This window comes from Procambarus clarkii, chromosome 81 (genome assembly GCF_040958095.1).
Source record: "Procambarus clarkii isolate CNS0578487 chromosome 81, FALCON_Pclarkii_2.0, whole genome shotgun sequence".
Classification (NCBI taxonomy): Eukaryota; Metazoa; Arthropoda; class Malacostraca; order Decapoda; family Cambaridae; genus Procambarus; species Procambarus clarkii.
Genome location: NC_091230.1, coordinates 24,651,835 through 24,666,481, shown reverse-complemented (window position 1 = coordinate 24,666,481; position 14,647 = coordinate 24,651,835). Strand labels below are relative to the sequence as shown.

Below are 14,647 nucleotides of genomic sequence, written 5' to 3'. Positions count from 1 at the left end.
GGAATTTTGCTTCTTCCGAGTAATAAACTTGGTCTAATAATAGCTGGTCATCACAGCTATTAAGGCTGGTGACCAGTAGGCAAAATACAGTACTGTAATGATGTGTATTAAACAAACCATTGGGCAGCACCTCAGAAATCTTGAACAATGTTGAGATCTGACCCAATGAGAAACTGACTTGCCATATGCCATAGTACAGTATTCTGTACCTGGCCTGTATATACTAAAACAATCAAAGTTTTATCTGGGTATACCATCTAATATAATATCTTCACCCCCAATATTTAAAAACACAAAAGATGATATTTATTTTCAAATAATTTTTAAAAAGTCATTTATTTGGACACTACTTGCCAACCACCAACTGAAGACCAAACTTGGTCCTAAATTTTACTAAGTAATTTTACACTTAAAAAATTGTCTTATGCACTTGTCTTTTTACATATGTTTTGTGCTGTTATCGTTTTTTGTTAGTTTTTTCCACGTCGCGGTGAGTTGCATCATCCAAGATCACACAGGTTTTTGTCCAGAAAGCCTCCACAAGTGTGAGTGGTAATTACCTGACTGTTTGATGCTTGAACTTTTGAATGGTAGGCAGAATGAGAAGTATTTAGATTGAAAGCGATTGGATGTATGAGGAGCAACCTATTGAGAGAAATAGGCTGCTCCTAATATGATCAGGAGTAAGCACTGCAACAAACTAAATAAGCTGTAATTGATGGTGTATTGCTAAAGGGTTCTCAGTTACTATAGCTGATTATATATATACTGTAATGGGGAGGACCTGATGGCCTAAGTTAGTAGATTATAAATGATGGGAAGTACCTGATGGTCTTTCAGTGTTAAACTACACAGTATGCTATATGATGGGCACCAGATAATATATATATGCAACTTAGGGTACTTGGGAGGAAGTTGTTGGTTGAACTGACCTGATCATCAAGGATGAGGTCACAGAAGGCAGGGATGTACTTGGCCCACTCGACTAATATGAGCAACTGCTGCTTCATGCTGTCACACACATCCATAACCCCGGCCACCTTCTTGTTCATCATGCTCACATCCCCAACAGCTGGAGAGAACTGTAAAAGGGGCAAGGTTGGGACAGGCTAGTCACTCGATGAAGCAGAAATAAGAATGTATGTACAAATTTTAAGTGAGAATATAAGTCAGATCAGTGGACAATTTCAGTTAGCAAAGAGAGAAAAAAATGTGAATGAAGGGCTAGTGCAAGATGAATGACTATCCATATGAGCAGAGTGCTTAATTATCATGTACCTAATGTTTATTTATTTATATACAAGAAGGTACATTGGGTTTGTGAGAATACATAGCATATTTACAATCTTGTAAAGCCACTAGTACGTGCAGCGTTTCGGGCAGGACCTTAATCTAACAAACAATTTTAAGTAGGTAAATTCTAGCTGAATTAACAAAATGATAACAGATAAGTAATATGAGGAATAAAAGGCATATTTATGTTAAAAGGTTTAGTTCCTTCAAAAATATAAATATATATATATGTATGTATGTATGTATGTATGTATGTATGTATGTATGTATGTATGTATGTATGTATGTATGTATGTATGTATATGCACTAACTTGCTTAAACTCCCAAGTGAAGTTAAACAACATTTAGACACACAACCCATCAGGAGACTCGAACCCCAGCCAACACAGTTACTTACCAGTAACTGGCATAACTCCTTAAACCACTGCACCAAACTCAGACCCTTAAAAGTGATGTCCCTTCCCTTTTAAGGAGAGCGCATTCATATATTTTACCCTACTGTGTAATCAAACATTTGATATTCTCAAAAGATATATAAATATTACATACTGTAATTTTGTGTGTATATATAGTTAAGACTTAGAGTAAGAGAAGTTAATTGTTCTGGGTCCATTTAAGGACAGTTCGAATGTTTGATCAGCTGTGAATCACCAGTCGTGTGCAAATTGTTGACTCATAAACAATGCGGGTGGCGGTTGGATTAATTAGCATTTGCCCAGTTTTTATGAGAATTGCTTAGAGAAGTTGCAGACGAACTGTGTTAAAAAAAAACTGGCAAGCAAGTGTCTTGAGTGAAGTAAAGTCTTGATGTAAGTAGACAAGGATGAAATGACAGGTAAGCCACGCAACCACCTGACCTGACCTGACCTGACCACAGAGCTAGGTAAACAATCATCAACAGAAGGCACCAAGCCTAGAAGACTATGTAGCACAGCCCTACATGTGTGTGCTAGCACTCATGGTTAAATGGTGACGACGAGCGGAGGTCTGGCCTACGCCCGGAACGCCTGACGCCACTTTACCCAGTGGGTCTCTGTACTCCCCCATGGTCCGGACTGTCCCGACGCCTGGCGCATTATCGCCCGGGGTCACTGGCAAGTTGGTAGATTTTTTGTTTTCTGGCCGGTTCTTGTGGCGGGGAGACGGTATCCGGCGCCGGCTTGACCGAGAGGTGCCGTGGGTCTTGGTGGGGTCCTGGCGTGTGCCCCTCAGGGCGTGGTGGGTGCCTGGCTCCTGCCCTCCCGGAGGTCACAAGACGTGTTTGCTCAATTGGGTATGAGTTTAGGAGGGACCATTGTAATTCTGCCACAACTTTGTCTATCTAGCATTCTGTGTCGGGTGGGAGCCGGTGGGGGACTTGGGGCTCTCCAAACGTTTGCCTTTTAGTGTGTTTTTACTCCGTAAGGCGGGTTTCTTTTCGTCGACATGCGATGTTAATGTAGCCGCAAGGGGCTTTGCGTTTTATACCGTCAAAGGGAACACAGAGACACCCACCCCTGGCATCACTGCCGTCGTGACCCCTTCATCAAACAACATTTTGTTTTTATATTTTATATTTAATATTTTGTCAATATTACGTAAAATATTAAGTATTTGTTTACATTCTGCTGCTTTATCAGACAGCATTTTTTTTTTTTTTTTGCACATGGTGGGTAGAGGAACAGACGACTGCTGACTCCTGTTAGCGGGCTAAGAGCTTTCTTATTTCATTGCTCATGGTAATCCGTAAATTATCTACTAGTTTTCCCTGGGTAATACAACCCCACCAATCGTTAACGACCAAGTACCCAATCAGTGTTGGGTGAACAGAGGAATATAGTTGCAAGGAGTTACTCGAAGATCTTGAATGACACTGCCATTAAATTCAATAGTTTCTTCTCATCCATTGGCACATCCCTTGCAAATAATATCCCATCATTCCTAACTAATGTTAAAGACTACCTCACAGGAATCTATCCAGAGTCTGTACCTATCTCCCACTAATTCCTCTGACGTTAATGAGATAATCCTTTCTCTTAAAACAAAAGTCAAGTGCCCTTGCTGAGATAATAACTAATTTAAAAAAAAAATCCATATTTTTAGCTCCGGCCATTACATTGCTCTACAACAAATCACTCGATCTCCAAACCTTTCCGGATATTCTACAAAAAAAAATAGTAATCCCAGTCCATAAAAGTGGTGATCTCACTAATGTCAACAATTTCAGATCAATATCAATCCTGCCAATCTTGTCAAAAATATTAGAAAAGTTAATCTACAAGCAACTTTACTCTTATCTAGCCAAACACAATATACTTAGCTCTTGCCAATATGGCTTCAAAAAAAAAAAAACGCCAATGATGCACTGAATAGTATGATTAACTTTATACGTGACATAATAAATAATAATAACATAATTTATCTCTTGATAAAAATGAGAACCATGTTGTGTTATTTGTTGACCTACGTAAGGCTTTTGACAATGTTAACCACAATAACCTTGACTTACAACATTATGGAGTCAGAGGTCACTCCCTCCAGTCATACTTCAGTGACAGGCTCCAGTATGTCTCTTTGAATGATTCCAATTCTCCCCTCCTACCCATCAATATTGGTGTTCCACAGGGTAGTATACTTGGCCCTCTCCTCTATCTCGTCTATGTTAATTACTTTCCAAATACCTCTCAACACCTCAAGCCAATTTTATTTGCTGATGACACAACCTTCATTTTCTCCAGTCCTAACTCTCTTATCCTGAATGAAACGGTGAATACTGAACTAAATGTCTAAATTTAGACTTTATTTTAAATAAAGTTTATCTTTGGCTAACTGCTAACAAACTCGCCCTTAACATCGATAAAATATATATCAATGAAGAAATTAGAAATTTCTTCATTGATATTTATTTGAAAAAATTATTAAAGTGTTCAGTGAGAATCCACAATGTCTTCTCTGAATACTCTTTATTTTCTTCGCCGAGGCTATGGGTCCCTAAAATAAATATGTATGTTTTATATATATTACAACTGAACTGTAATGCTAATCCTGTACAATGTCCTTTCCAATCACGTCAAAGTCTGTCCCTCAACCAGTTTATATAAAAAAACTAAGTACTGTACTACCTAATCAACTCCATGTAACCTATCCTACCTCCTAAATGTCAACCTATGTCTTGCTATTCTCAAACTTTAATGACTAACTTCTATAACTGCTGACATCTGTCATGTATAAACTTAAAGAAAATTGCAGTCCGTATGTTTATTTAGTTAAAATGACTTGTGCTCTTCCGTTGCACCATTCCTTCCCCCCGTCCCATCCCAAATCCTTATCCTGACCCTTTCCCAGTGCTATATAGTCGTAATAGCTTGGCGCTTTCCCCTGATAACTCACTCCCTCTTCCGTTGCAATTTCTGCTGTTCCATTCAACATGTAATTATTGACATAATTTGTATTCCTATTTCAGTTCAATTCTTGCTTTTGATCTCAATCATTAAGTCTTAGTTTTTAAGTTTCTTCCCACATCTTGCCCGAAAATATGTGCTTATTAATGACTTTAGGCATAGTATATACTAGTATATACATTATCTGCTGATGTAGACCTGACCAAATGTAAACCGTCAACAAAATTATTCGCACACCCTCCGTCATTATGTGATGGAGTGCGAAAAGATACGTGAGTTCAGAGACTATTCTATAACAAATGATTCTGAAATGTTTAAATATTTAATTCAAATGATCTGCCACCAGAAATTTTAGCCAAATTTCCCCAGTTTGCTAACTGTAGGTAGTAACTAAGTGATTGTAACCTATCCACCGCTGCCCACTGGATGGGGGGCGGTGTGCAGGACAAACATATCAATTGTGATGTTGGCTCTCTACATATGTCAGTTGCTAAATTTAGAAACTGTACTTGTGGTCAATCTCGAGCCCATTGATGATGTGACGTGTATTGAATTTTGTAACTAACTCATCGAGATTGTAACTTGCTTAGCTAAATGAATTGTGGGGTTCAGTCCCTGAGCCCATTATGTGCCTCCGTAACCCTTTCCACTACCGCCCACAAGATGGGTATGGGGTGCATAATAAAGGAACTAAACTATAGCTCTCGGCCATCTCTGGCTTGTTCAGATGTTCACGCAGCAACCCTGTACACGTGTTCGTCTTCGTCCAACCACTTGCCGTTGGTGTTTGTGTGTGTGTGTGTGTGTGTGTGTGTGTGTGTGTGTGTGTGTGTGTGTGTGTGTGTGTGTGTGTGTACTCACCTCACCTATTTGTGCTTGCGGGGGTTGAGCTCTGGCTCTTTGGTCCCGCTTCTCAACTGGTGTACAGGTTCCTGAGCCTAGTGGACGCTATTATATCTATATCATGATATCACACATGATATCTCATATCATGTGTGTGTTTTAAAGCGCATGCATGTGCGCATTATTCATCAGTATAATTAATATGTTGGCTCTTCATTCTTATTTCCTTTCAACCGTCGAAAAAGAGGTATTGGTGAATATGAGTGTAGAGTGTATAATTATCACATTAATGGAAACTGTGGAGAAGCCTCGTTTACGACCACAAAGTCTCGTTTGTTAATACTTTTCTCCTTATTTTAAACCCTTGTGTGGCCAGACTATATTAACTGGAGACCATCTTAGCAGATACACATACCTAATGTTCACGAGGAGTTCTCGCCTTGGAGAACTTGCAGCTAGGCTTTGTGCATTCCTTAAACAAAAAGTCAGTTAATGATCATCAACTTGTGGGCTATTGATGCCAGCGCCACCTCTTGGGTGGCTTAATCTTCATCAAATTATCGGTTATCAACGTCTCGGAATGTATGTCTTCGACGACCTTGAATTGTTATCTGATAATTATTTTTAGAGACACTGAATGCGTAGTTGATGTAAAGTTTGAGGATGTTTCTCATTAATGAAGGATGTATTCACATTGTGCACGTCTTACATTTGTGCATGAATGTTCACACACGTTTGGTTTAATGTAGAGAAGTGTTTTATATAGATATGGTTACTGCATGTTGAACCATAGGCCCTGTAATAAGCATAGTTACTGTGTTAATGTTGGGGGTTTTGGGCTGAGGTTAGTTACTGAAAGTCAACGCGTGTGTATGTGTGACCCAGACAGCACCAGGGTCGCAGAGAGGTAAGGGACCTGCATCCTGGGAGGTTATTATCGTAGCGGGGTGTGCATGGAGGTTTATCCCGTGCCTCCATTCGCTGCATGGAATAAAGGCTTTACGATTTCATAAGGCTACCCATCTTGGGCCACCATGACTCGTCAGGCTTACACAAACAGTGCAGATAAAACATCGTGTAACAGAAATGATAGTAAACTAAACTTGGGTAATTATAATAGGACACTGAACGGCCTGAACACATCGGTGTGATGTTATTTGTTTACAACTGACGCATACACACACACACACATATCCCACAGTGTGGTATAGTAAATGATAAGGTCAGGTTGTGTAAAACAAGACAAAACAGTTACCTAGGCTACAACTGACGCTTTCCTCATTCGTATGTTTAAAACCAAAGACCAGGAACTGGGTCATACTCTCCTAACATTATATCATTCAATGTCCAGTCGTTAGACTTACCGGTATATGCTATTTGGAGCGCGACAATTCATCCCTTCATTCATATTCGTGAAGATAATATCATTACCGATCATCGTTTTGCTAGTATTATGTACAAGCTTCCCGTGAGACCAGGATCTTGCCATCACATGTGTGTCTCTTGACATGGTTGCAACCCTTCGTATAGTTTAGAGGTACCATAATAAAGTAGCATAAGTATGTTAATGGATACAAATGAGAATGTTTTTAACAGTTGATATTAATGTAGAGTGGTGACGCTGTGATTAATTGGGTGCCTGGAGGAGTGTGTTTGGGGGGAGGGGGGAGAGGGGACGTCGACCCATAGATAGAACTGTTTTATAAGATAACATGTAGAATGTCAGAGTGGGTGCAGGTACCCACCTAAGGTGAGAGAGTGAACGCAGGTACCCACCTGAGACTAGAGAGCGAGTGCAGGTACCCACCTGACGTGAGAGAGTGAGTGCAGGTACCCACCTAAGGTGAGAGAGTGAACGTAGGTACCCACCTGAGACTAGAGAGTGATTGCAGGTACCCACCTGAGGCTAGTGAGCGAGTGCTGGTACCCACCTGACGTGAGAGGTGCTCAGCGTTGACGATGGTTGAAAGGGTGATGGCGGTGGGTCCTCCAGGCTCGTCATAGCTGGGCCGCCGGGTGCTAATCCGGTCCCTCTCGTTCTGCACAGCTGGCCACACACACCAAAACATACCTTGTTACAGTTGCACTTAATATGGTCTTAAATCAACCCCAGTGGCCCATTAACGTGGCCACGTTAATGGAAATTACTTTTACCACACATGCACAACGATGGTATTTATAAGTTATTATCAGTAATGGAAGATGGTTCATGTATTAGTGCACAGAATAAGTTAAATAGTAATATTAAAATATAGATTAGTGGTGTGTGGGGCAAAGGGGACCGCATCACTAGCAATGTGTACTAGTAGTACCGGTAGAGGTAGTACTAGTAGTTAATGTTACAGTACAGTAAAAGTTTTATATATAGACATTCCTGGAGTGCGTCTCTCGGAGACAATTAACGTTCGCTGGAAGCCATTTGGGTTCGTTACCTGGTGGTGTTTGCAACCTATTCTCAGGGTTAATGCACCGCGTTTCTGACGCAACTGACTACAGCGACAAAATATCGGCACTTTAATGGAAATATGGTTAGATTGCGTAGTTTTCCCCACACTCGAGGAAACGGTGAAGGGGCCAGACCTTTTCACAGTGTAGGAAAAGGGAATAACGGAGGACATGATATAAAATTCAAAATAGATTAACAGAGAGACAGTGTTCAACTTAAGGAACATGAGAAGGAGAGACTACAGGTAAACAAGAGAAGCAAACATAGCATAGAGACAAAGAGCATAGATGTCTCCATGTCTCTAGCCAAAGCATAGAAAGATTAGGAAATATAACTTGAGCATAAGAGCGGGAGATAAATAGATCTGACTGGTTGAAGTGAACTTAATACAGTTTTAAAGCTAAAACAAACAGGAAATATGAGAGGATAATACAGTAATGCCACCAGTGGTATTATTGTTTTTTGTACATGGCTTGGAGCAGTCGTCCAGAGATGTGGTAAGAGACTGATAGGTCAAGAGGCGGAGCTTAGGAGATGACGTTCGACCCTGCGATCACATTAGGAGGCGAACACGTCCCTGCCAGTGAAGCTGTACATTGAGCTAGCCACACCAGTACAGTGTGGGTGTCATACCTTCCTTCTTCATGCCGGCCCTGATGCACTTGCGAAGCCTGCAGTAGCGGCATTGGTTCCTCTTGTCCTTGTCGACGGTGCAGCTCCTGGTGAACCTGGTGGAGGGAGTGAGCTGTTACCATGAACCAGTGTTGTCTCTAGTATACATCCGTTACCTCTCTCTCTCTTTCTTTCTCTCTCTCTCTCTCTCTCTCTCTCTCTCTCTCTCTCTCTCTCTCTCTCTCTCTCTCTCTCTCTCTCTCTCTCTCTCTCTCTCTGTCTCTCTCTCTCTCTCTCTCAGTAGACGACATGTAACTCTTGTGCGCAGGCATAGAGCGTTTTCTTCCTATAATTCATGCTAACCTACTAGTTTTTTCCCTGGAACACGTTTCGTCACTCGGTTTACAACCCGGTTCCCAGTTATTACTGGGTGACCTTGAATATAATACAAATCTTTCGTTATGAGAATTATTGTAGCATAAATATGATAAATGTGGTGTTACAAAGCAAGAAGAAGAAGAAGAACAAAGAAGCATATCAGTGTCTTCCAACCCACGTCGGAATCTCGCTAGGCCTATCCGCCTATTCCCCCCCCCCCCATCCACGACGTCCTTCTTCCATAGAGTGATAGACGGCTGACAGACTTTAATAACAAAAAAACGTGCTACACAGTTAAGCTATAAATATGACTTTTGACTGTTTCATACGTTTCAAAAGGCAGAAACATACTCGTGAGCCTACCATTTATTACTGTGTACATGCAAATACAAGTTGTATCTCACTAAATTTGCAGAGCTATAATCTGTAGCCAGCCTGTGTTGTTTTTGGAACGTTCTCATGGGAAAGCACCCAGGGCTTGTTGGCATTAATACTGACACCACCAGAGTCCCAATACCAGCATCACCAGCACAGTACCGCGTGATTACCTGCAGGTCACGACGGGAGACATCTCCCGTCACGCAGGGTGCAGTCGCACCTCCACAGATCTCCAGTATCAGCTCTTGATACTGGTAATGGCTCAATAGGGGCACCACTTACGGGCTATTCATGCCCGTGCCACCTTTTGGGTGGCTTAATCTTCATCAACCAATCAATCACCTGCAGTTGTAAGTGTGGTTCTTCCTGACGGAGCGACGGAAGAAGCCCTTACAGCCGTCGCAGGAGTGGGCGCCGTAGTGCTTCCCGGTGGCCCTGTCCCCACAGATGGCACACGCCAGGGTCATCACGCCCGTCATCACCATCTCCCCGCCGCCCACAATGGACACGCCCACGCCACACAAGGACGTCGAGCTACCTGTGGGCGCGGGAAGGAGAGAATATTACAGTATGTCAGTGAAGCACAAATTTCTTTAAGATTTACAATCGGGCCACAGAAGGGACGCGGATGAAAAGAAGCAGCCAATATTGGAAATAAGATACAACTAGAAATTATTTTGATGTTAATCATACAGAATTAAATTTCGCAAACAAATTCCAACAGCAACTTAAGTTCCGCAAAATGAAGATGAACATTTAAAGACGTGTGCAGATCGGTAGGGGCCCGACCTAATGTACACTGTAAGAGATGACATAGCAAGATTTGAAGCACTTGCAAAAGAAACACTATCAGAGCTCTTAGGGCACAAACGTATAAGAAAGATTCCCAATGACGGAGATTTACCAGAAGAAGATCTTAATACACATTCTGCACACTATGATTGCATGCAGTGCTCTTTGATCTTGTACCTGCTTATTGTTGGGGAATATAGTGTTAGTTCTGCGTCACGTCCTGGAACACTTCCCCTTCTCCTCATCTTTAGCTTTGAACTTTTGTATTGATCTGTTTTAACTCCCTTAGTTTGTCTCGTTTTTTTTTTAATATTGTGAGGTATGTTGATATGTAAATAATCTTACATCCATTCATACCTTTCAGGTGGGTCTCTGTCCTTGGACCTGCCCTCTGGGGGGGGGGGGGTAGGGGGTTCTACGTCACTGATAATATGCCTTCATCGTTTTATATATTTATTGATCATTGTTGAAGGCAGCTTGGGGCATAGTGCGGCCCGTTCTCGTCATTGGCCACAGCGTGAAAAATACCAAATACTCACCAGAAATATACCAACCCAAACAACCCATCTAATCTAAGCTCCCGATACACAGAAAACGTGAATAATTGTGAGTTGTTACTTTTCATAATCCATTATACACTGGGGACCATAACGTACAAAATTAGACGTACTGGTTAAGGGTACGGGTCATGTGTGTGTGAGGAGGGAACGATAAAAATGGATGTTATGGAGTGAGAGCGGAGAGGCAGGACTGAGAGCTAGTGGGAGGAAAGGTGACAGCTTACCTTGCTGGTGGAGGACGGCGGAATTGGGCACGATGACGGAGTGAGTGGCCGGTGCGGGCATGGGCGTTGATGGTGGGGGCGGGCTGAGGGCCGCCCCGCCGCTGTTGCTGTTGGTGGTGTAGGTGTGTGAGGAGGCGAGGGGAGGGCTGGTGGTGTGGTAGGCCTGCGGGGAGGGGCTCAACACAGACACGTGTCCACCACCACCACCACCACCACCACTACCCATGTCCACGTCGTAGCGTGAGACACTCATCCTCCACACGCCCTGGCCCCACCTCTCCTCGTCCACCAGCTTGTCCACTACTCTTCACCTCACTAAAATCAACTGATTGTTTATGATTCTTATTGACCGTGGCTGCCAAAAAATGTTGACGGTTCTCTCTTCGCGAGATCGATGGATCTCTTCCAGAGACTAATGAAGTTACCCCATGGGCAAGCCCAGGGCTGAGGGTGGCGCACATGGGCAAGCCCAGGGCTGAGGGTGGCACACATGGGCAGGCCCAGGGCTGAGGGTGGCACACATGGGCAGGCCCAGGGCTGAGGGTGGAGATTACGGGAACCACGTGGCACCTGTGAACCGCTCTCGTCTCTCCTGGTCACCTGACGGGAGGAAACCCAAATGTTAAGTATTCGTTATAATAGAAAACGAATTAATAAATGTACTAAACCAAAAGTTTACTTCTGTGAGGACTGAGTGCAATTCTCGGGACTCGCCTCTAAACATCTAATTGACTGGTGTACAGTAACGTTCTCTTGCCCCCTCGGGTTGTGTTTTAATTTGTAATCAGTGTAGCGAGTCTCCCTCTCACACTTGTCATGTTAAGGGTTCTTTGGATGCTCACACAGTCTCACACCTCAATGTGCTACATAGAGGCGGGACCAAAGAGCCAAAGCTCAACCCCCGCAAGCGCAAGTACATAGTCTCACAGTCTTGGCGCCTTCTTTTGATAATTACTTACTTACCCCTAACTACGGCTCACCAATTAACTATCATACCATCCCCTTACGAGGAAGCTTGGCACCATTCCTGGAAGTAATACGGGCCACAGTTTTTTTGTTATGGGAGTAAAAAGGATGAAGAGGCACAGGCGAAGGGAAAAGTTGCAAAAGGGAAAGTACAGTACGAGTTACGATAGCAGGCGGGCTGACCGCCTCGCTGACACCATGTGTGGGTGTTGGCAGCTGAGCTAAGCTTGCTCTCTCTCGTCAGGGAGCTGCAAGTGTGTGAGAGGTTCATCACATGTGTTTCAGCATATATGGATGTCTATATATGAACACTGTGTAGTAGTCACATACACACACACAAATGTTTTTGTACATGTTTTGACGTTCTGTTTGACGATCTTTGGCATTATTATTATTATTATTTATAAGAGTGGGGGAGGGGGTTTCTGTTCAGTATTTCATCTAGGAGTTATGTAGTGTGGGGCTTGCAATTCATCGAATAAACAAGGCATTTGGGCCACCAGCTGTGGGGACTCGTCTTAGAGTAATCTTTCTAACGTTGGGTCTTCTAACATTACGGTCGCGTTCCTCACCCTGATGGCTTGCAGCGTAGTCTGACGATTAGATTTGAGGTATTTGCAATTTGCTCAACAAAAGCCTTGGAAGACGGTGGCTAAAGTCGTGACTGTCCTGTCGCATCTCGACTGGGACTATCAGTGTAAGGGGACTTTTCCACAAGTATCAATCCAATCTTCCTTTGTTTAGAGATAATGGGTCACAAAGGGGTTGACCTATTCACTATCAAACCAAAGAACAGTGTAATGGGGATTTGTTGTTGTTTGAGATTTAGCTACTCATAACGAAGTGTCCATGTAGCACGGGCTATGACGAGCCCATAAAATGGGGGCAATAATCTCTGGTCCTAGATATAAGCCCTCTTCAAGTATACCCATGCAACCCGTTCTCGCACTTGCTTTGGTCAATATTGGCTTATTTAATAAGTGCATATGTGGCATACTAATTGATTGTGAATATTTTAGTTTACCTTGAAAAGCTTCATAGAAAACACCGACCTCACCTAGTCCAGGACTAATGTAAACTTTCAGGGGGTTATACAGAGAGAAGAGGGGAACACCTCTCTGAGGAAATGTCCCCTCACATGCCAGCTACCGTCCATGCCTCTTGGGGTAACGCTATCATTGATTTAGCGACGTGTGTTTTGAGACAACATTTCAAGAAAAGAAGTGGTTTAGTAAACCACTTCAAATTTTGTATGTATAATTTCTTATTCATTTGATTAAAAACGTTATCCTCTTTGTTAGGTTTACATAATTTACAAAGATTAACATGTCCACAATGATTCGGTATTCGGGTACACATGCGCGTCACACCCGCTAAGTTATCTCTACTTTTTAGTGTCATAGTCGCCTGTGAGGCCCAGTATGTAAGGCCTGAGGGTCTTAGGGTAGTATAAAATCATGCAGTCTGCAAACGTACCTGTGTCTTGTGTGTTTTCCTCTTTGGAAAGGGGCGGACTATATGTTCATAGGGAAGGACGCTTCATACCCTCATGAACTGGAGGGTAATAGTGATGTATACTCTTATGAAAAGAATATCAGACACACTAATATCTATTTCATCATCTAGTCATGGGTTCTCTGGATCTGATGGGCGACGGAAGCTCTTCCCACAGCTTGATTCTTTCCGCTGAAGAATCGAATCGAGATTGTAAGCCATTTATCCAAAGGTTGGATAAATGCATTAATGTAACGTCATTAACCTCGTTATTATGGTTCCAGATAAATTATATATCAAGACTATCTGATTTACTTTCATTAAATCCGTGCTGGTATGTTTCTTTACAAATGAAGACCAAACATCTTTAGATGTCACACTGTTATTGATAGTGTTCATCTGCTTGTGTGGTTATCTTGAGGTTATCTTGAGATGATTTCGGGGCTTTTTAGTGTCCCCGCGGCCCGGTTCTCGACCAGGCCTCCACCCCCAGGAAGCAGCCCGTGACAGCTGACTAACACCCAGGTACCTATTTTACTGCTAGGTAACAGGAGCATAGGGTGAAGGAACTCTGCCCGTTGTTTCTCGCCGGCGCCTGGGATCGAACCCAGGACCACAGGATCTCAAATCCAGCGTGCTGTCCGCTCGGCCGACCGGCTCCCCGGTGAGGGACTCCTGCCTCACAGTTCCCTGACATGTGTCCTTCCTCTTACCAATGACATGACGTTGACTGCCATAGAACTGCCAGGTTAGTTTCCCTGTTACTAGTGACTTGTATGAGTTTGCAAGTGACCTGCTCTGGACATCAGCCTCCCTTTCTAAACACCGAAGTTGAGATTTTGTATAAGTCCAATGACCTCTATTGTAGCCGTGACCTCTATTGTAGCCGTGACCTCTATTGTAGCCGTGACCTCTGTTGTAGCCGTGACCTCTGTTGTAGCCGTGACCTCTGTTGTAGCCGTGACCTCTGTTGTAGCCGTGACCTCTATTGTAGCCGTGACCTCTATTGTAGCCGTGACCTCTGTTGTAGCCGTGACCTCTGTTGTAGCCGTGACCTCTATTGTAGCCGTGACCTCTGTTGTAGCCGTGACCTCTGTTGTAGCCGTGACCTCTGTTGTAGCCGTGACCTCTATTGTAGCCGTGACCTCTATTGTAACCGTGACCTCTGTTGTAGCCGTGACCTCTGTTGTAGCCGTGACCTCTATTGTAGCCGTGACCTCTATTGTAGCCGTGACCTCTATTGTAGCCGTGACCTCTGTTGTAGCCGTGACCTCTGTTGT

General features: G+C 43.1%; 2 protein-coding genes across 5 annotated transcripts in view; both read right to left on the bottom strand.

Moving 5' to 3' along the window:
* LOC138358002 (hepatocyte nuclear factor 4-gamma-like) overlaps positions 1-14,647 on the bottom strand; it is a 37,914-nt gene that overhangs the window by 7,855 nt on the left and 15,412 nt on the right. For all 4 annotated transcript variants that reach the window (XM_069315419.1, XM_069315421.1, XM_069315422.1 and 1 more), the window contains exons 2-6: positions 10,908-11,507; positions 9,674-9,869; positions 8,597-8,691; positions 7,449-7,564; positions 933-1,082 (exon numbers count right to left, since the gene is read on the bottom strand). In XM_069315419.1, the coding sequence (XP_069171520.1) occupies positions 933-1,082; positions 7,449-7,564; positions 8,597-8,691; positions 9,674-9,869; positions 10,908-11,160 (810 nt within the window). In that variant the 5' untranslated portion in view covers positions 11,161-11,507. The remainder of the gene's footprint in view (positions 1-932; positions 1,083-7,448; positions 7,565-8,596; positions 8,692-9,673; positions 9,870-10,907; positions 11,508-14,647) is intronic.
* Positions 13,492-14,647, bottom strand: part of LOC138358097 (uncharacterized) — a 2,084-nt gene continuing 928 nt past the window's right edge. The window contains exons 1-2 of the mRNA XM_069315576.1: positions 14,081-14,647; positions 13,492-13,559 (exon numbers count right to left, since the gene is read on the bottom strand). The exon at positions 14,081-14,647 is cut by the window's right edge and continues 928 nt beyond it. Of these exons, the coding sequence (XP_069171677.1) occupies positions 13,492-13,559; positions 14,081-14,647 (635 nt within the window). The remainder of the gene's footprint in view (positions 13,560-14,080) is intronic.